Source organism: Marmota marmota, unplaced genomic scaffold, assembly GCF_001458135.2.
Source record: "Marmota marmota marmota unplaced genomic scaffold, marMar, whole genome shotgun sequence".
Taxonomy (NCBI): domain Eukaryota; kingdom Metazoa; phylum Chordata; class Mammalia; order Rodentia; family Sciuridae; genus Marmota; species Marmota marmota.
The window spans coordinates 8,704,784-8,725,265 of record NW_025999900.1 but is presented as its reverse complement, the minus strand read 5'-3'; the positions used below and the strand labels follow the sequence as shown (position 1 = coordinate 8,725,265).

General features: G+C 44.2%; 1 protein-coding gene across 10 annotated transcripts in view; it reads right to left on the bottom strand.

Moving 5' to 3' along the window:
* The window catches only part of Smoc1 (SPARC related modular calcium binding 1), a 174,934-nt gene extending 156,757 nt beyond the window's left edge, over positions 1-18,177 (bottom strand). For all 10 annotated transcript variants that reach the window (XM_015490671.2, XM_015490644.2, XM_015490652.2 and 7 more), the window contains exon 1: positions 17,799-18,177. In XM_015490671.2, coding sequence (XP_015346157.1) covers positions 17,799-17,897 — 99 coding nt within the window. In that variant the 5' untranslated portion in view covers positions 17,898-18,177. The remainder of the gene's footprint in view (positions 1-17,798) is intronic.
* Between the last annotated feature and the right edge of the window lie 2,305 nt (positions 18,178-20,482).

Sequence of the window (20,482 nt, the reverse complement as noted above, 5' to 3'; positions counted from 1 at the left end):
TTTAGGGTTCTGTAGTTTTCATTGTATAAATCTTTCACCTCTTTTGTTAGGTTGATTCCCAAGTATTTTATTTTTTTTGAGGATATTGTGAATGGGGTGGTTTTCCTCATTTCCAGTTCAGAAGATTTGTCACTGATATACAGGAATGCCTTTGATTTATGCGTGTTGATTTTATATCCTGCCACTTTGCTGAATTCATTTATTAGGATAGCACCAAATTTAAAAACTTCTACACAGCAAAGAAAATAATTAAGAATGAGAAAAAGAGAACATACAGAATGGTAGAGAAATCTTTGCTAGCTTTTCTTCTAATAGAGGGTTAATATCCAGAATATATTAATAACTAAAAAAACACTCAACACCAAATAAATAAGTAAATAAATATCCCAAGTAATCAATTGGCACATGAAAGAAACAGACATATCTCAAAAAAAAAAGCAATACAAATGGCCAAAAAATATGTGAAAAAAAAATACTCAACATGATTAGCAATTAGGGAAATGTAAATCACAACTACACTGAGACTTCATCTCACACCAGTCAGAATGACAGCCAGCAAGAATACAAACAATAAGAAAGGTTGAAGAGGATGTGGAGAAAAAAAAAAAAAAGAACATTTCTACAGTGTTGGTGGGATTGTAAACTAGTATAACCACTACGGAGGTCAATATGGAGGTTCTTCTAAAGACCGGAAATGGAACCACCATATGACCTAAGTACACCACTCCTCAGTATTTATCCTAAAGAATTAAAGTCAGCATATTATAGCAATGCATGGAGACCCATGCTTACAGTAGCACAATTCTCAATAGCCAAAGTATGGAACCAGTTGAGGTGTCTGTCAATGGATGAATGGATAAAGAGAATGTGGTGTATATGCACAATGGAGATTCACTCAGCCATCACAAAAAATGAAATTACACCATTCGCAGGAAAAGGAATGGAACTTGAGAACATTACATTATGTGAAATGATACGAATTCAGAAAATCAAGGGTTGTACATTTTCTCTTATAGGCAGAAGATAGGAAAAAGGAAAAGAAAGGGGTGGGGTCTCATGAAAATTGAAGGGAGATCTGTAGAGAAGTGGAAAGGGATCAGGGGAAGGGAAAGAGTAATACTGGGGAATGATATTCGCTGAGTTATATTGTTATATTGAGTGTGTATACAAATATATGATGACAAATCCCACCATTATACATAATTATAATGCACCAAGAAAAAAAATATGAAAAAAATCAATTTTTTAAAATTTCAATCGTCTCTATATACCAATTAGAAGTTTTTAGAAGAAAAACAGTTGAATATGACTGGCACAGGCCCCTTATCCCTCCAGGAAGTCTTGCTACTACAAGGAATTCATTTCTGAAGGCAGCCTGGAGGCCCTGCTGCTGCTGGTAGCCTCAAGTGGAAAAAAGGCCAGTTTGGGAGGGTCAGAGGAAGAAGAGGCCTAGAAGCCAGGCACTGCCCCTCCCACTCCATGGAATCTTCCTGGGCCAGAGCTAGGAACCTAAGTGGGGAGTCTGACCCAGCCCAGACGTCACCAGGAGAGCATATTAATTAGCAGGACCTCCAAATGACGACGCTGTTTCTCAGTCTCACAGAAATAACAAGAAGGTAGTCAGAGAAGGTGTCAGAACTTCTCAAGCTTCCTTCAGATGCTGATCTCAGGAAAACAACCTTCCAGGTCAGGAAAAGAGCAAATGAAAGAAGATCTCAGGAAGGACAGGTATACAGTTGCTGGGAGAAGACACAGCCACACAGCATGTAGAGAAAGGCCATACCAAAGAGCATCGTTCCTCTGTTGACTCCCACTTAAGAGGATCCTCCTGGCCTGTATCAGGTTGGAAAAGGGAAGAAATTTGATTTGTTGCACAAAAAAAGTGATGGTTTTGTGTTTTGTTGTTGTTGTTGTTTTCTTTTTTTTTTTTAACAAAAGGCAATAGAACCATAGAATTTAAATCTCCCATGTATTGATAGGGTTTTTTAGCTTTAATTCCAAGCGGAGAAATAAAGTAATTGGAGGTTGACATATGAATCCCTCATATGCTCTTATTATGTCTGTTATTTTTATGAACAGTTAACATTTCCAGGGTATCCTGCCATTGCTTCATTTAAACTCACAATGACCCAGTGAGGTGAATAATATCTTCCACCTAGAGAGGAGGAAAGCTTAGGGTTCAGTTATTTTCCCAAAAACACATTGCCAGAAGACAGCAGAGCTACTACCTAATACCATCACTTCCGTCCCAAACACTGCCTCCACATGACTAAGAAAGCCACCAGCCCCTCCAATCTTAGTGGCTCAGACTTGTTCCCTGTCGCCCAGCAATGGGAAGAGAAATACATCTCACTCTTAAAGCGGATGTAGCTTTAAGGAAAGAAAAGGTACAAACTGGGAATCAGCAACAGATGAAACTGAGGCTGTGAACCTTTTTCTATCTTGATGGGGGAAGAAAGAACAGGACCGTATCACCAGGAGAGGGCAGAGGATGGAGATGATGTTTCTCTCTTGGATCCCTGGCTTCAGGTTGTGAGTCTTCCCTAATTCTTTCTAAAGCCTCTGCCAGAGAAGCAAGTAGACTGTCCACAGAAAACAGTCTGGACACTTCGAGACCCTTCTCAAGGAAAACAAAGGGTTTACATTTCAAGCCTCAAGGAGGGTACTGATTTTTAAGGGCCTTCTAAGAAACCACTGTGCCAGCCGTCAAACATGGCTCCTCCACTCCAAACCGTTCTCTCTGCAGCTTGGAGTTTGTCTGGGTTGATCTTGTCCCTGTTAATGAGCATGGGGAGTCTAGCCCCGAGATCTACCTTTACTTCTTCAAATCGTGTCACTTTGCCTGCTCTACTTCCTATTTCCAAACTGAGACCTCCAGCATTTGCAGAAACCAGAAACCTACCCCTTTGAGGGAAGCAAGAATGCGATGAAATGCTTTTAGAGTCAGGTGGCAAGGACAGTGAGGATTCCACACAGCCTGAGGGTTTGGCCACACATTCCCGACCACTGGAAATTGCTGAATTGGCCAAAGGCAACTCAGAAACACAATCCTCTATAAAAATTCAAGCTATTTCCTTCCCTTGGCTGAAATTCGGCCACTTTCCCAAAAGTTCCAGGGCATCTTTGAAAGGAAAAGTCATGGACAGAACAATGATGAGAGAAGTCTGCATTCTGGCCCTGGCTCTGCCAAAAGTGGGCCCTGCGCCCTCGGGACAGCCCTTAACCTCATGCATGAAAGGAAGGCACTGTGAGAATCTTCCAACCGTGAGCCTATGTGGCCATGCTCCCTCCACGTGGGCCTTCTGGATCATCTTCACATGGCCCACGTATTCCACTCTGAACGTTTCCAAAGTCTGTTTTGTTTTCCTGTCAGTTCCTACTCTTGGAATGTCTGCACTGGGGCTAACCTTGGAAGTCACTGAATCCTCCTGTGCTTAATGAAGGACCTGATCGCACAGTGGGCTCTGACCCCCAATGTTCAACATCTTCTCACTGCAATTCCCACTCCACCGACTCACTGATCTCTGAATGCCACCGATCCCAAATGAGGCACTGTACTTGTCGCCCCAGCATCCCTTCCACTGTCTACCCCTCCAGCAGCCATGTGCAAGCAGGATTGACCCAACCCCCAGTTCCAGAAAGCCTCTCCCCTCCCCTGCCACAGAGATGGGTCTGAGCAATCCAGCTGTCACTCACTTCCTGGCATCTTCCTGACTCAAGGGACTGGCTAGAAGAATGGGCATCTGATCCAATCTCCACCACAAGCCAAGAGCCTAAGTGTTCTGAAACCATCTAGAAGTAAAGACTCTCCTTTTTTCAAGAGAGCTACTGGGAGCCAGTTAGGATGCACGGAACCCCACCCCCACCCCCACCCCAGTCAGTGGCTGAGAAGAACTGGACTTGGGATCAAGAGACACCACAAAGGCAGACAGAAGGAACTTAAAGGTACTGAGTGACGTCTCTGCTGAGCCACTGAATCAAATCAGTGCTGAAATGACAAAGGACCGCATCCTGGGAGGCTCACAGCACAGACACTTACTTCCTCACATCTCTGGAAGCTGTAAATCCAAGATCAAGGTGCTGGCAGGGCTGGTTTCCTCTGAAGCCTCTCTCCTTCTTGGTTTAAGAAAGGCCACTCTCTGGCTGCCTCTTCACAATGCTCTCATGCCTCTGATGTCCCTCTGTGTCCCAATCGCCTCTTACAAGGATACCAGGCAAACTGGAGTAGGGTCCACTCTAATAGCCTCATTTGAACTTTTTGTTGTTGTTGTTGTTGTACCAGGGATTGAACCCAGAGGCCCTTACTCACTGAGCCACACCCCAGTCCTTTTTGTATTTTATTTAGAGACAGGGGCTTGCTGAATTGCTTAGGGCCTCGCTAAGTTGCTGAGGCTGGCTTTAAACTCGAAATCCTTCTGCCTCAGCCTTCAGAGCTGCCAGGATTACAGGTGTGCACCACCTTGCCCAGCTGAACTTACTTACTTTTTAAAGAGCACTAATTATACTTTTCTAGCTGTTGTTTTCTTTTTCTTTCTTTCATTTTTTTTTTTGGGGGGGGGGTGGGTACTAAAGATGGAACCCAGGGCACTCTATTGCTGAGCTGCTATATCTCCAGCCCTTTGTAATTTTTATTTTGAAACAGGGTCTCACTAAGTTGCTGAGACTGTCCTCAAACTTGTGATCCTCCTGCCTCCATCTCCCAAATCACTGGGGATTATAGGTGTCCACCACCACACCTGGGTTCTTTTTTCTTTTTATAACTGATACATAAAAACAAGGATTGATCATTAGATTAATGGGGTAATGTGATGTTTTGGTACATGTATACACTATGTTAATATCAAACTAATACAAACTTAAAAAAGAATTTTAAAAGGCCCTACCTTTAAACACAGCTGCTTTCTGGTTTGGGGGTTGAGGCTTTAATACATGCATATAAGGAGGACACGATTCAGCCCATAACACCTGCCTCACATCTGTACCTCCTGTTACTTAAGCCAACAAGTCCCCTTTGTTCAAAACACGTTGTTTCCTGTTATATAAATTCCTAGCCAGGCATGGAAGCTGTAATCCCAGCTGCTTGGAAAGCTGAGGCAGGAAGATCACAAGTTCAGAGCCAGCCTCAGCAACTTAGCAAGGCCCTAAGCAATTTAGCGAGACCTTGTCTCTAAATAAAATACAAAAAGGGCTAGTGGTGTGGTTCAGAGGTTAAGCACCCCTGGGTTCAAAACCCAATACATTAATAAATTAATTAATTAATCAATTAATTAATTTTCAACTGATATAAACACACCAAAGATCACACAAAGCTGATCTAGTTACACCTTCAAGGCCTCCCAATGGGCACCAGACAAGTAAAACCTCTTATCGCTTCCATCAGAAATGGAGCTGGCTCCCCTCCCAAGTCCACCCACCAAGAACTCAGGGCAGTGTCCCTCTCAAATGGCAGTCACATGCAGAGTCAACTGAGAAGGGAGTAATGGCACCAAACCCCCTTCAGTCCCCCTCCACAGCAACCCCAGAAACAAGGAAGATGTTGGTAATGACACACAATAGTTATAAGCCCTTTTCAGGACAAACTGTTACAGCAATTGTTTGAAAATCAGTAAAGTAATGAGTCCAACAATGATCGAGGAGTGCTCACATCACAAAGGTTCTGTGCCTCCTACTGGAAATGCCGACCAACTTCCACAAAATACACTGGCAAAAAGAATGATACATACCAAACCTAATCAAACCACCATTTTACAAGTACTATAAAGTACTATAAAGGATAGAAGAACATGTTGCAAAATACAATAGGAATGCAAGGAACTATTGCTAATTTTCTTTGGTTGCAATATGGTTTTGTGGGTAGTGTTTTTAATGGACCCTAATCTTTTTTTTTTTTTTTTTTGTATTAGAGATTGAACCCAGAGGTACATACCACAGAGCCACATCCAAAGCCATTTTTATGTTTTATTTTAAGGTAGGGTCTCACTAAGTTGGCTAGGGCCTCTCTAAGTTGCTGTGGCTAGCCTTGAACTTGCAATCCTCCTGCCTCAGCCTCCTGAGCGACTGATATTACAGGTGTGTGCCACCAGCTCCTGATCTTTTAAAGATAGGCAGTTACTCCTCAACCTAGAATCACAGTACATACGGATAAATTCATTGCAAATTGAGAATATCCTGAGTCAAAAATGCATTTGCAGGCTGGGGATATAGCTCAGTTGGTAGAGCGCTTGCCTCACATGCACAAGGCCCTGGGTTCACTCCCCAGCACCACCAAAAAAAAAAAAAAAAAAAATGCATTTGCTACACCTAACCTACCGAACATCATGGCTTAGCAACACAGTACACTATGGTGTTGGTTATTTACCCTGGTGATCAAGTGGCTGACTCAGAGCTGTGGTCTGAGTCATCACAGCAGAGAATCATACTGCATATTCCAGTCCAAGAAAAGATCAGAATTCAAAATTCAAAGTATGATTTCTACTGCATATGTATCATTTTTACACCTTTGAAAAATTGTAAGTCAAACCAACATAAATCCAGGACTATCTATATAGGAAAATATTTGCAGATGATGAGCTACAATGTCAGTTTTGCTTCAAGATAATCTGAGCTAGGGAGATGATAAAGATGGAGGGAATTGGTCATGTGAGGTTCGTTGTTGGAGCAGGTAAGCTTCATGAGGTACATATTCTAGTCCCTCGCTTTTATGTGTGTGTGTGTCTTTGGAAGATTTGGTAATTAAAAAGGTGGGGGGGCGCTGGGATTGTGGCTGTGGTAGAGCACTTGCCTAGCACACGTGAGGCACCGGGTTCGATTCTCAGCACCACATAAAATAAATAAATAAAATAAAGAGGTTGTGTCCATCTAACACTAAAAATATTTTTTTTAAAATAAGTTTTTCTTAATCTTTGTTTACTTCTGCATTGTTCTGCTGTTGTCATTGCTATCTAGTACAAGGGCACTGTTTGATGTACAATAACATTTTCAAAAACTTTCTTACAATAAATGTAATTTAAGTTTCAAAAAAAATAAATAAATAAAATAAAATAAGTTTTTCTTTAGTGAATGGAAAGGACCCAAAGGTAAAGAAAAGTCTAAATTCTTTGCCAAAGTCCTAATGTCTTTTCCAGGATAGCCTGTTTACCAAGTAACACTTATTATATAAATTTCCCCATTTGACTCTACAGAACATGTCCACTTGACACATCCTCTTTTCAAATGTTATTGGGAATTTCTGAAACACAGTATACATACTCTATCTACAAGTTGAATTAAAAAGTTTAGTTCACAGAAAGTTCCATAGAAATTCACAGCAAACATTAACAGATGACCAATGTATAATATATTTATTTGTATTTGTTTCTTATACAACCCGAGCCTTTAAAAATTTATTCACTCTAATTTCTATAACCTTAATAGAGGAAGGCCTTTCTCTGCCTGACGTGAAAGATAAAAACCACAATTACAGATAAGCTACATAAGGATATAAAAAAATGGTTTTATTTTGGGTACTAGGGATTGAACCCAAGGGGGCTTTATCACTGAATCACATCTCCAGACCTTTTAATTTTTAAAAATTTGAGACAGGTTCTTGCTAAGTTGCTTAGGGCCTTGCTAAGTTGCTGAGGCAAGCCTTAAACTTGCAATTGTCCTACCTCAGCCTCTGAAGTTGCTGGAATGATAGATGTGCGCCATCATGCCTGGCAAGGATGTAGAATTTTAATAGATTAAACTATTATCTTTTTATATGACATAAGAAAGGAATCTTTCAGAAATGACAGAAAAACAGATTAATATCTTCAATATTTAATAAAAACTATACCCCTGTTTTTTTAAATTAGCAAAAACTCTGGGTAAATAATTCACAAAAGAAACGAAACTAATGTAGGCTTGTCAGTTACACTTAGAGGATATCCAATTAAATTTGAATTTCAGATAAATGACAAAAAATTTGGTTTTGGGTCATACTTAAATTAAACATTATTTGTTGTTCATGTATAGTTCAAATTTAGCTGGGCATCTTCAATTTGTATTTACCAACTCTGAAAATCCTAAACTAATGGCTCATAACTTTGAGAAAATAATGAATTGCAAGGCATGGTGGTTCACACCTGCAATCCCAGCAGTTTGTGAGGCTGAGGCAGGAGGATAGCAAGTTCAAAGCCAGCCTCAGCAATTAGTGAAATCCTATCTCAAAATAAAAAATTAAAAGGGCTAGGGATGTAGCTCTGTGGTTAAATGCCCCTGGGTGCAATCCCCAGTGCAAAAATTAAATAAATAAATACATTATCATTTCAGTGCAAGCCTTCTGTGTGTCCCTTCAACATACTCCTTTCCCACCTCGCCCTCACACCCTACATAAACATGAATGGCAGCTTCATATTCATCATTGCCTTTAATTTTCTCATACATTTTTTCAGCTGTTTGCACCCCCAAATAATGTATAGTTTCCACATACTTTCAAACTCTATGTAAATAGTAGTATGATGTCTATACTAGTGCACTTTGCTTTTATCTCTCTTTTAACTATGAAATTGATCCATGATAATGAATGTAGCTTTATATTAGTCATTTTCAGTGTTATGTAGTAGTCTATTATTTGGACATACCACAATTTATTTTCTATTCTGTTGACGAGCATTTAGCATTTAGCTAGTTTCCAGTGTTTTACAACACCAAGGAATACTGCTATGAACGCCCTTGAACATGTCTCCTCATACACATTCAAGTGCATTTCTTAAGGGCATATAACAGAGCAGAATTACAAGGTCAAGAGTGTGTGCAACTTCAACTGTAATTCTACAAAGTGATTGTACTAATTTATATTCCCACCAGAAGCAATAAATTCATTTTTTACAGTTATATCCTGCTGAGATTCATTGAAAACTCTCCTTTAAAGCAGACTGAGTTCAAAGCCTGCTGAAAATGAGCAGGAGGCCTGGCACTAATAGTTACTAAAAGTCAGCCCTAAGTAGCACTAAAATAAAAATAGCCCTTAAAGTCAGCCCAACATAAGCAAAGGCCAACTGTGTCAAATGTAGACTGAATCCTGGGTTTATTCGGGAATCAGGCTGGATTGAGACAGGTTTGAGACGTGTTCTTAATCATGAATATTCTAATCTTTATTATTTTCCTCTAAGATTCAAAGATGTTCATTGTGAACAAAATTGGTTTAATAATTGCTTAAAATGCATCTCATGGGGCCAGGGCTGTGGCTCAGTGGTAGAGCGCTTACCTAGCACACGTGAGGCACTGGGTTCAATCCCTGGCACCACATAAAAATAAAACAAATAAAATAAAGGTATTGTGTCCGTCTACAACTATATATATATATGTTTTTTTAAAATGCATCTCATAAGAGTTGAATTTCCCCATGATAACCACAAATAGCATGACATAGAATCCACCCATTTCTATACCTAAGCCAACATTTTTTTCTTTTTGCACAAAGGGGACCATATATTCTGGTTTGAATTTTACTTCTTTTTACTGTCCAATATATCTTTATGAGGAAAGAAACCATCTACATTTATTGAAAATTCCATTATTCAATAAACATTTACCAAGCACCTGCTCTTGGGCAGGATGAAGTCTATAAAGAAAATTAAGCCGGGGCTGGGGATGTGGCTCAAGCGGTAGCGCGCTCGCCTGGCATGCGTGCGGCCCGGGTTCGATCCTCAGCACCACATACAAACAAAGATGTTTGTCCGCCGAAAACTAAAACAATAAATATAAAAAAAAAAAAGAAAGAAAGAAAATTAAGCCACTTCACCACAAGAGACTCCCACTCTAAAAGAAAGAAATAGCAGATGCAGGTCATAATGAGGGCCCCTGTGTATCTATACATTCTATGAGCCCGTTCTTTACTAGATCTTGAATAAATATAGGAGGCAGAATGATGATCCCAAAAAAATGTCTGTGTTTTAATCCTAAAAAATGCATGTTACATGGCCAGGAGGAATGAAGGTTAATCAGCTAACCTTAACCTAGGGAGATTAGTCTGCATTATCCAAGTGGGACCAGTATAACTACAAGGGTTTTTAAATAAGGAAGGTGGGTGGGGCAGGAGAGATGGATGGCAGCAGGAGACAATCCCAACCAGCCATCACCGGCTTGAAGATGGTAGAGGCTATGAATCAAGGATTACAGGCAGCTTCTAGAAGCTGAAAAAGGTAAGAGAATGGATTTTCCCCTAGAGCCTCAGGAGAGGAGTTTAGTCGTCTTGGTTTTTAGCCCACTGAGACCCACATCTGACTTCCGGAAATGTGAGTTGTTTAAGCCACTCATTTTGTGGTAATTTGTCACTCCAGCAATAGGAAGCTAACACAATGCTCATTAGCCATCCTATCCAGCACCTTGGGAAGTAGATGCTGTGCTCTCCATTGGACAGATCGGAAAACTGAGGTCCCAAGAGCTTAAACCACTAGCCCAGAATCAGTGGGCTCAGAATGGGCGGGTTCAGACTGAACTTGAGTCTATCTGCAATCACCTCTGTGCTAAGGCTACCCTGGTCAGCTGGAACCCAGGGCAGATGGGGACACACGCTGTCAGGGGAGGAGGCCAAGCACAGGAGGCGGACAGAATTCACCCTGGGGCCTGTCTGAAAGGAGTGGAGGCAGCACTTGAATTTTTTTAAATGATGGGCAGGATTTTGACAGGCAGAAATGGGAATGGTGTGTGGAATAGAGATCAGGATGGAAGTGATTCAGGGAAGATGGAGTTCAGGGCACGTGAAGGTGTCCATCGGAGGTAAAGCTGGGCACACAGTCCATATGGTAGTCACTAGCCACATGTGGCTATAACATTAAATTTAAATTAATTAAGAATTCATGGGCTGGGGTTGTGGCTCAGCGGTAGAGCATTCACCTAGCATGCGAGAGGCACTTGGTTTGATCCTCAGCACCACATAAAGTAAAATAAAGACATTGTGTCCACCTGTAAATAAATAAATAAATAAATATTTTTAAAAATTCAGTTCCTCAGTTATATTTACCATGTTTCAAGTGTTTAATAGCCATGGCTAATTTTGAATAGTTCTGATCCAATTTTCTATCCTTGTGAAAAGTTCCATCGGACAGCGCTAGTGTCTTGTTTTGAGCTGGTCAAGGGCACCGTGTTCCTGAAGGAGTGATGTATGTCCTTTCATAATTCTCCCCACCTCATCCCCTTACTTATTACAGCCTTTTGTGTCCTCTCTCCAGGGCTTTGCAGAACTTTTCAAGACGATGCACAATAAACACCCACAAAAAATATTTTAAATGCCCAGCACTGTCCTGGAGATGCTCAGCTAGTCCCAAACATAGACCATTCTGGGAAGTAAGTCCAGTTTTTTCCACTGTCAGTACTTTTAAAAATCAGCCCTTAGAGAGGGCAGGGGATGGGGCTCAGTGGTTAAGCACCCCTCCCTTCAATCCACAGTATCCAAAAAAAAACAGCCCTTATAGCATCTGATAGTGTAACATGGGTTTCAAGGAGGAGGGGCCAAGCTGATCAGAGGTTAGGGTACTTTGTCAGGTTTCAATGCACCACATGACACATTACCTCTGACACATTATCTCACAGCACCTCACTCAGATCTCATCCTCCTAGTGGCAGGACAGACTCCACAAGACACCAAGCTGCCTCCCCTTTTCTGTTTGTAGAGGCTGCCCCCACCCTGGCTCAGAAAAGGGAGGCCGAAATCAACAGAGCAACATCCTGTGAAGTATGCAGAACTTCACACCTAACAAGCCTAGGTGGTAGCCAAAGGTAAGGTTATGTTGTGATCTAGCAATTGATTTCAGAATGATGTCAGATGCAAAGGAAAACCCAATTAGTTGCTAGAATGACCTGTGTTGCTTTGGGCCTTCATGGAAACGGCTGGAAGTGTTCATGGAGATCCAATTCTCTTAGTCCCTCGGTGACTCATGGCCACGCAGTTCACGTACTGTGCACAATGCTAACCCTGTTTGGCAGGCCTCACCGGCTGCTCAGATCAATTTCTCATCAGCAACTCAACCCTTGTCCTCTCCCAAACAGCTCCACGGTGACAAACACAGAAGGGGGTAGGGGGCCCTCTGCAATGACATCCCCCACCACTAGCAGCAATGCCAGAACTTGGCTGCCTAAACAATAAATCTCTATGTGGTCTGGGGAGAAAGGGTACCCTGTACCTGCTAAGCAGGGCCATGCACCCCACCCCCAGCTCCTACAAAGAGAGGAGAAGTGAGAAGATGGGAATGAAGATGGGCATTGGAAACAGAAACAGGCCTCCCTGGCCCCCAGCCATTTAGGGGTTCAGACACACAGGTTGACCCCCTGAGCAAGGGAGGAAGAAGACTACCCACTGGCAGCTCAGCAAACCAGCTGATGTCTATTTATGCCAGGGCCTGAGCCTGCTCTGCGTCTCACTGGCCCAAAACACAATCACTCCCCAATGAGCTATTTTAGATGGGGCCACATGCACATCTGGAAAGGGAGAAGGGGGAGCAGAAGGAGTCCCTGACTCTGGGAATATTTGTTTATTTGACTTCAGGTTCAGAGAATTGAATTAATCGTAATCCTTGGTTCATGACACACTCAACATTGATTTATGCAGGGCCCATTTTGGTACTTAATAAACCATTAGAACTTGAATAATGGACAATATCTTCAAACCCATCCTCTTTCTCCCCTCTAAAGGTCAGGTATCAGCCCTAACTCACACCACTATATGGTTTCCCCAGCAATCTAACGCCCTGGCCTCATCCTAACTTCCCCCTGAGTCAGAGTCTATTATTACTTTGATTTTCTTTCATATCATTTTATTGTAGCTATATAGCTATTCCTGAATAGTTTTTCTCTAATTGTTGTTATTTATGCAAGTTTATGGAAGATGTCCTGCTGCATCTTTGGTACATTTCTTTTATTTGCTATTGTATTCGTTTCCATTTTTACATGTCCCTGTTGTTCACTTGGGCTGAGTGTAACTTTCCACTGTGTAAATTCATCAGTTATTTACCCGCCCTCCCACGGATGGGCATCTGGGCTCTTTCCAGGCTGCAGGACGACAGTTTCGACAGTTTCTTGGGCGTAGATACCTGGGAGTGCAATTGCTGGGCCATGAGGAATGTGAATATTCAACTTCATGAGATGATGAGCTGATATACTGAAAACTTTTCCAGAAAGTTAGGGCGGGGGGAGTGTCTCATGAAAATCAAAGGGAGATCAGTACTAGAGGAAAGGGACCAGAGGGAGGGAAGAAGAAAGGGAAAATACTGGGAATGATACCAGCCAAATTATTTTGTGCATATACAAATACTTAACAAGGAATCCCACTATTTACAACTCTAAAGCACAAATAAAAAATTATGGGGAAAAAGGTTTCCATTTTGATTGTATTTCCTAGAGATTCTTAGGTGATTGTTTCCTCTTCATTGCTTATTTGATTGTTTTTTGGTTTTTGGGTTTTTTATTGTTATTGTTATTGGGGTTTGGGGGTTTTTTGTTTTTGTTTTTGTTTTGTTTTGTTTTGTTTTTGTCTTTTGTACTGGGGATTGAACCCAGGGGTGCTTAACCATTGAGACACATCTACAGCCCTTTTTTGTATTTTATGTAGAGGCAGGTCTTGCTAATTTGCTTACTACCTTGCTAAATTGTTGAGGCTGGCTTTGAACTTGCAATTCTCCCGCCTCAGCCTCAAGCCACTGGAATTAAAGGAATGTGCCACCACCCTGGTGCCTCTTTCATTCTGTTTCTTGAAATTTCATGTCAGCTTTACAAAAATGTTTAAGTCATGTTCTCAGCCTAACACCTGAGCAGCATCTCAGCTAAATCCCTCCACATGGAAAAGAAGAGGGTTTTTTTGGTTTTGTTTTGTCGGTTGTTTTTGGGTTTTGTTTCTGTTTTTGTTTGGTATCAGGGACTGAACCCAGAGGTGCTTTACCTTTACCACTGACCTTTTCATTTACCAGCCCTTTCATTTTTTTGTATTCTGGGACAAGTCCTTGCTAAGTTGCTGAGGATCTTGCTTTGTTGCCAAGCTGGCCTCAAACTTGTAATCCTCCTGTCTCAGCCTCCCCGGTTGCTGGGATTATAGGCATGCACCCCTGCACCAGCAAAAGAAGAGTTCTTGATGAGCATAGATAATAGGAAGAGCATCTAACCAGAACAAGGACCCACCCTGGTCCAGACATTGGTTCAGACTAATCCAATGGAAAAGAAAAGTCTAGAAGCTGCTTCACTTTTGGCAAATACATCTACTCCACACTGAGTCCCCTTTTTGTCGTACTTCATGCATGATCCTGTCTTGTTAAATGAAACAACTTGCAAGTCCCTTGAGGACAGAGTAGAGACCTTATTCATCAATATGCTCCTCACATTCTGTCAATATTTATAGAAATGAATTGGACTCTACAGTGACCCTAGCCTGATATTAAGATGTTCATTACAGAAAGATTAGTAGAAGGCCAGACACAGAAGCTGTTCAAAGCTGACAGTGATTAATTCTAACCAAAAATTAGGAGCTTCAGAAAAATTCTTAGGTAGTGATACTGGAGCTGGGTTTGAAGGATGAATCAAGTAATCAAGAGGAAAAGAAAATAAAGAATATGCCTAAAACAATTAAGATTCAGACATCTTGACTTTCTGATTTTCTCCTGTTTCTCAAATTCCCAAAATCTATTTCCTGCCTCTGGTCATGCTAAAACACCAAAAACAGGGAACCTGTGAATCACTGTTAAACGTGCATTGTCTACATTTATTTGTTTGCCCACAAACACCAACAACAGGCACCTGGTCCTGTGCTAAACTCTGGGAATATAAGCATGGACAAGATGGTCTCAGTCCCTGCCCTCACCTGGCTCCCTGTCTTTAAGGGCAGACAGAGGATTAAACAAAGTAGTTGACTCGGTCTGCCCATCAAACAGACTCCATCAGCCTGGGGGAGCCCCTCCCCTTCCCCAAAACATTTTCAGTAAATTATGCAGGATTAAAGAAATAACTGCCTGCATCGTAATTAAAAGAATCCTGCCCAGCATCCCAGGTAGGCAGGCAGTTGCTCAGAGCTGAGAGACCCAAAAATCGGGTGCTTCCTACATAATAACCTCCAATCTGATACTTGATAGCTGCTGGTTTCCAGAGTCAAACAAATGTCAGAATTTTATGAAGGAAGGCAGGAAGCAAATAAGGGGGCAAGGATTGGGGTCTAGGCCTCAGGGGAGCTCAATTAGTGAGCCAGATAAAGTTAAACTGAAAGGGCATGTTCTCAGTTTCCTAGAAAGCCAGCTGGAAAAGATGCCAATCCTTAAGCCTCTGTCACTCAAAAGATTAACAGAAGAGACCTAGGGGTGCCCAAAGGGAATTCTGCAACAAGCCAGATGTTTCTGCTCTTCTATGACGCCACCGATCTCAACCAGAGCCACACTTGTGGGGCCACCAAGAAGCCGGAGTCTTCTGGAATAGGCTGAAGTTCAAATGTAAGCCTTTATCAATACAGACACTTAAAAACATTGTTAACACTTTCTCTGCAGAATTTCCTAATGCCTCTGGGTTCAGAATTTTCTCACTGAGCCCTCTGTCCCTTTAACAGGAATGGCATCTCTGGTTGGATGAAAACTCCTTGCAGCTTCTGGATGGTGTGGAAAGCATACAACCTTTAAATCCATATGAGCTGGGCTTTGGCTCCCAGCGGCACATTTATGCACCATGAGTAGTTCAAGAACTGGTTAGTCTCCATGAGTCTAGCTTCCTCTTCTGCAAAATGGCATGAAAAACACCCACCTTCTCATTTGTTCTCAGGATCAGAAATCATGTGAAGTGCCGAGCCCAAAAGTTCATAAAACTCATAGATCGTAGTACCTATTGTTGCCTATAGTGCAACAAGATAACCATATAGATGCCAGTTTTCTCTTGGAATTTTCTAACCATTAAGTGTACATGTTCCTCTGTGCACATGGGCGTGTGTGTTTAAGAGAAAGAATGGGAAAAGAGAACAAGGAAAAGAGCTGTTCCTACTGTGTTCCATCACTTCTAGCAAATTAATAAGCTAAAGAAGTTGGAGGGAAACCTTAACCAAAATCTCTGCTTTCTCCCAAAGTCCCTAGCTTTCCCCTAAATGTTGCTTCCTCCAATTTCAGGAGGCAGGGAAGGAGAGCCATATGGCTTGAGACGTTAGACATGCCCAGCAGCAAATGAGCCCCCCACCATTTGTCTGAGGGCCTCTCTCCTTTCGACCCTCCTGTGGGCGGGCATCCAGATTTCAGTCGGGGTGCTCTGGTCTGCATCTCTGTCTTGACTGTTCCTAATTATTGGAAGGAACGCTGTGGATCGCCTGACCTCAGAGTTTAAAGAGCTTCAAGTCCTAATATCAAACCAAGCAGCTTCATTTAAAAGGCATCCTCATCTGCATCCATAAAAGTCACTCCCAGAGCCCTGACTTGCCCCAGCTTTGGGAATGCCTGCTGTCGAGGATTTATGACACGCCCTGGATCTAATCTGCCGCACTTTAACTACTGCTGTTGCACATCTGGTCATAAAAGCAAGGGCCAGCCCAACACGGGGACAAACACTTTTCTTTCCTAAGTGGCTGCAAATCTGATCTCACAGTGATAGCTGTGCTCAGATGTAATCGGCCAGCATATGGGCAGTCATTAAGGCTTGTTGGGCTTTGCAAAGCTTTCCCTCCACACACGACAGCTATAAAGATGATTCTCATATAGGAAAAGCTATGAATAAAGAAGCTGCAATGTGAACAGGTGGTAATGGGACTAGTCATCCGGGAAACAGGGCTGAAGACTATCCAGGAAAGGCCACAAGTTGGCTAAGGAGCCAATCTTGTTTTCACAAAGATCCTGAGCTACCTTCACGGCTGGGACTCCCAGCTGCACTGGGAGGTAAGCGGCTATCCCAAAAGGCAACTGCCTTGACCAAAACCGATGCTTCGCCAGAGATTGCCTGGATTGTTTGGCCAAACGAACCACTAGGTGGTTTAATAGTACTTTTCTTACGGCAGTGAAATTCTTTATTAGACCAATTGGAGGGGGTGGGGAGAGCAATAATCTAGACCAGAAATGAACACAAAGCTGTCGGTTCCAGGAGATTTTACAATGCCCTGGACAGCCTGTCCTGTGCACAGAATTGGCACGTTTCGTGTCGTTCAGAAACTCCAATCGGACCAAGGTTCAACAAGTAATTCAACCTCTGGGCGCTGAAACCAGGGGAAGAGACCCTTGAACACCGCGCAGCTCTTCGCAACCTCTCCACAGCCCCCCACCCCTGCCCCTCCTCCAGGGCTGTGCCGGCAGGAGAGAGCATTAAAATTATCTGCTGTGGGTTTTACGAGCAGCGATCGCTTTTTAAAACAACAACAACACAAGGTCCTTGTGTGGCTAGCGGGTAACCTAAAACTCTCCAGGCAGAGCTGCCCCCCGCCGCCTGCCAAGAACGCCAGCGCGCCTGGACTGGCGCAGTGTGAGACCACAGGGAAGCCCTACTCGAGCCGTGAGCGAGCTTCCCTCGGACACAGGAGGCGCCTGTAAGGGTTCTGGCGCAAAATGCCATAGAAGAGACTAGGAAAGAAAACCCACCAGTGACAGTTCGCAGGGTGTGTGTGTGTGGGGGGGGGTCTGTGTTGCCAGAAATGGGTGGAGGAACGGGAGAAAATTTTATTCTTGCAACTTCGCCAAGAAGCCCGCCCCGGGACTGGGATAGTAGAGGGGGAGCGGGGCGGGGGGGGGGGAACAAGGTCTGACACCTCCCTCCCTTCCCCTTCCTCCCGCCCCAGGGATGAGCGGCAAAACGACCTCCTCTCCCTCCGCAGGTGGGCTCGCGGCTCGGGGCGCACTTACCCTGGGGCCGGTGGTGCGGTGACCGCGAGCTGGGGACAGCTGCACCAACACTAGCAGCAAATGGGGCGTAAGCAGGCGGACGCAGCGCGCGGGCAGCATGGTGCCAGCTGGGCCGGGCAGCCGGTAGCGGGCAGGGGTCGTGGGCTGGGCGGGGCACACCCCGCGCCTGCCTTCCTACGCTTGGCGCCCTCGCGGCGGCGGCGGCGGAGAGCAGGCAGCGGGCCTGCGGCGGGGTCTGGCGGAGGCTGCAGCCAGAGGACACTGTCGGTCATGAACAGCGAAGGCGGGGAGCTGGAGCGCGAGCGTGTGCTCGACGCGCGGCTCACGCGGCGCTCGGCCCGGCCACGGCTGCAGCAGGTTGGATGCCTGAGCCCGGGCCATGGGAATTCCCGTTATAAACCCCGGGGAGGAGCGGGGCGGGGCCCGGCGGGCCTGACTGACGCGCCGAGAAGCCTGTAGCGACCGACCCTCTGGCAGGTGAAAGCCAATGGGAGAGGGGCAAGAGGGGCGGCTCGTGGTCAACCCCCCCACTGAGGAGCGACACTCCTATGCTCCGCCCGAGTGGACTCCAGGAGAGACTGGGATAAAGAGTAACTTTCTCTTGGCTCTTCCGCCTGCCGAAACCTAAGAGAGCTTCAGCAGCCTTAAACCCACCAAGAATACTCACCTGGCTAATAATGAAGCCTTAGGCATTGTAGAGTTCTTAGCTCAAGTGCTTGAATTCTCACAACAGCCAGAAGAAGGAATTAGGAAGAATACTCTTAGTCCCATTTTTCAGATGACAATGCTATCGCACAAAGGCACTGAGAAATCTGTTCCTCCGATGAAACAACACCCAGGGCACAGAGAAATCACCAGGTGACACTCAAGGGAGGACTGTGACCTGCACTGGAGTGAGGCGTGGGAGCATTCATTTCTTTCAGAGTTCTCTGAGGGTGACACCTGAGTTCCACAGCAGCTGCTGGGGAGAAGTCTCGAGGGGACAAGGTGAGGTAGCACCTGTTAGGGAGAGTTCCTGTACGTATGGTCATGAGCACCTGTAATCCTGTGGTTCCAGTGACCCTGGATTGGAGCGTAGGTGTCCTGGCTACCCGCTTTGAACTGGAAGGCCATGGGACAGTTTCTCTGTGGCCTCACAGTCTTGGAAAAAGTGGTCAAAGGGGCCTGAGCCCATTTGATGAAGAAGAAAAGGCAGTCTGAGGATGCAGAGATCCCACAGATGGATCAGAGGAAGGACAGAGACCTCCCGGGTGCCCGCTTGGAGAGGACAGCTCAGCAAAGGGTCCTGCCAGATGTTCAAGGACTCTGCCCAGGGCCAGGGTCCCACAGGGCTGTATCACACCAGCTCCTTAATAGCACAAGGTGGTCTGCTGCACTCACCCCAAGAAAACCAAGATCATCGTATCTGGAACATATAACCTTCCGTGCTTTATTTCCCCCATATGGGACACTGGCTGCATGGGGAAGGATTCTTTTCTCAAAGCAGATTGTAAAACCCTTTCTCCTCCTCCTCCTCCCCCCCACCCCCCACCCATCTCTGGCTGGCCTAGTTGTCCTGAAAAGATTAGCTCTGCTCCCTTAGGGCTTCTCTCCTGGATTATATGAATAAACCTATCAGCTCCTGCTTTGTCCACACCCTATGCTGGCCTGTGCAGCAAACCTGACCATGCTACCCCCACTTTAGAAGCCTTTGCCTCTCTCCATTGTCCTCATACAAAAAAGCCCAGACTGAGTGTTGAAACAAGAACAAAGTATTTGTGGTTGTCCAGACAAATGAAGCACACCTCTAAAAGAACTGTTACCTTCTCCTACTGGGAATTAGTGCAGTGTTCCCACAGGCTCTTGAGAGCTGGACAGCCTGGATTAAATCCTGGGTCTGCCACCTAGTGGTATAACCTTGAAGAAGACTTGACTTGTCTGAGGTCCAGTTTTCCCCTCTGTAAAATGGGGATAAAAATAATATCCACACCCAAGAATTGTTGCCAGAATTAAAGTAGATGGAGTCTCTAAAACTCTTCTGTGGTTAAATTAGAAACATTACCCTCTGGCAGTTGAAGAGAATAGAAGAAACGCCTCATCTCATTTATTCTCAGATTTTGTGAAATAGGTAGGCTAGACCTTCCCACTTTACAGGTAGACAATAGACACTCCATGAGCTTGTGACTTGCCTGGTCTCCTTTGGCTGGAAAATGACAGAGCTTAGTTTCAAGGCCAGATTTTTTGGAGTCTAATTCTGCCTTTGTCCCATGAGGACTATAACCTCCAGTCTCCAATGCCATAAAGTTAGACATTGCCCAGGGGCTCTTTGGAAATTTCTTCAGTAGCCTACAGGTCAATAGATTTGTGAGCTTCGCTGAGTTTCAGGGGAAGAGGGTATAAACAGCCAGGGTCAGGCCTTCCTGGAAACAGCCCTTGTGATCTGGCATCCTGGGAATTTGCCCAGCTGGACTTGTGACACTTGTCCAGACTGTGCTTCATGCAGCACTTGCCACAGTTTCCGTGTGCCCTAAGTGTTCATCCACCCGGGACCCGACAGGACGGGCATGTTACCATGCGGCTCAGCCTGGCAGGGTTTTCCTAACCCTACCTGGCCACAAGCAACCGTCAAGTTTGTCAACTTCTTTCTGTTTTGGGAATTATTGAGAAATCTGTTGGAGTAAGTAAATATGCTTGAGATGCCCCCC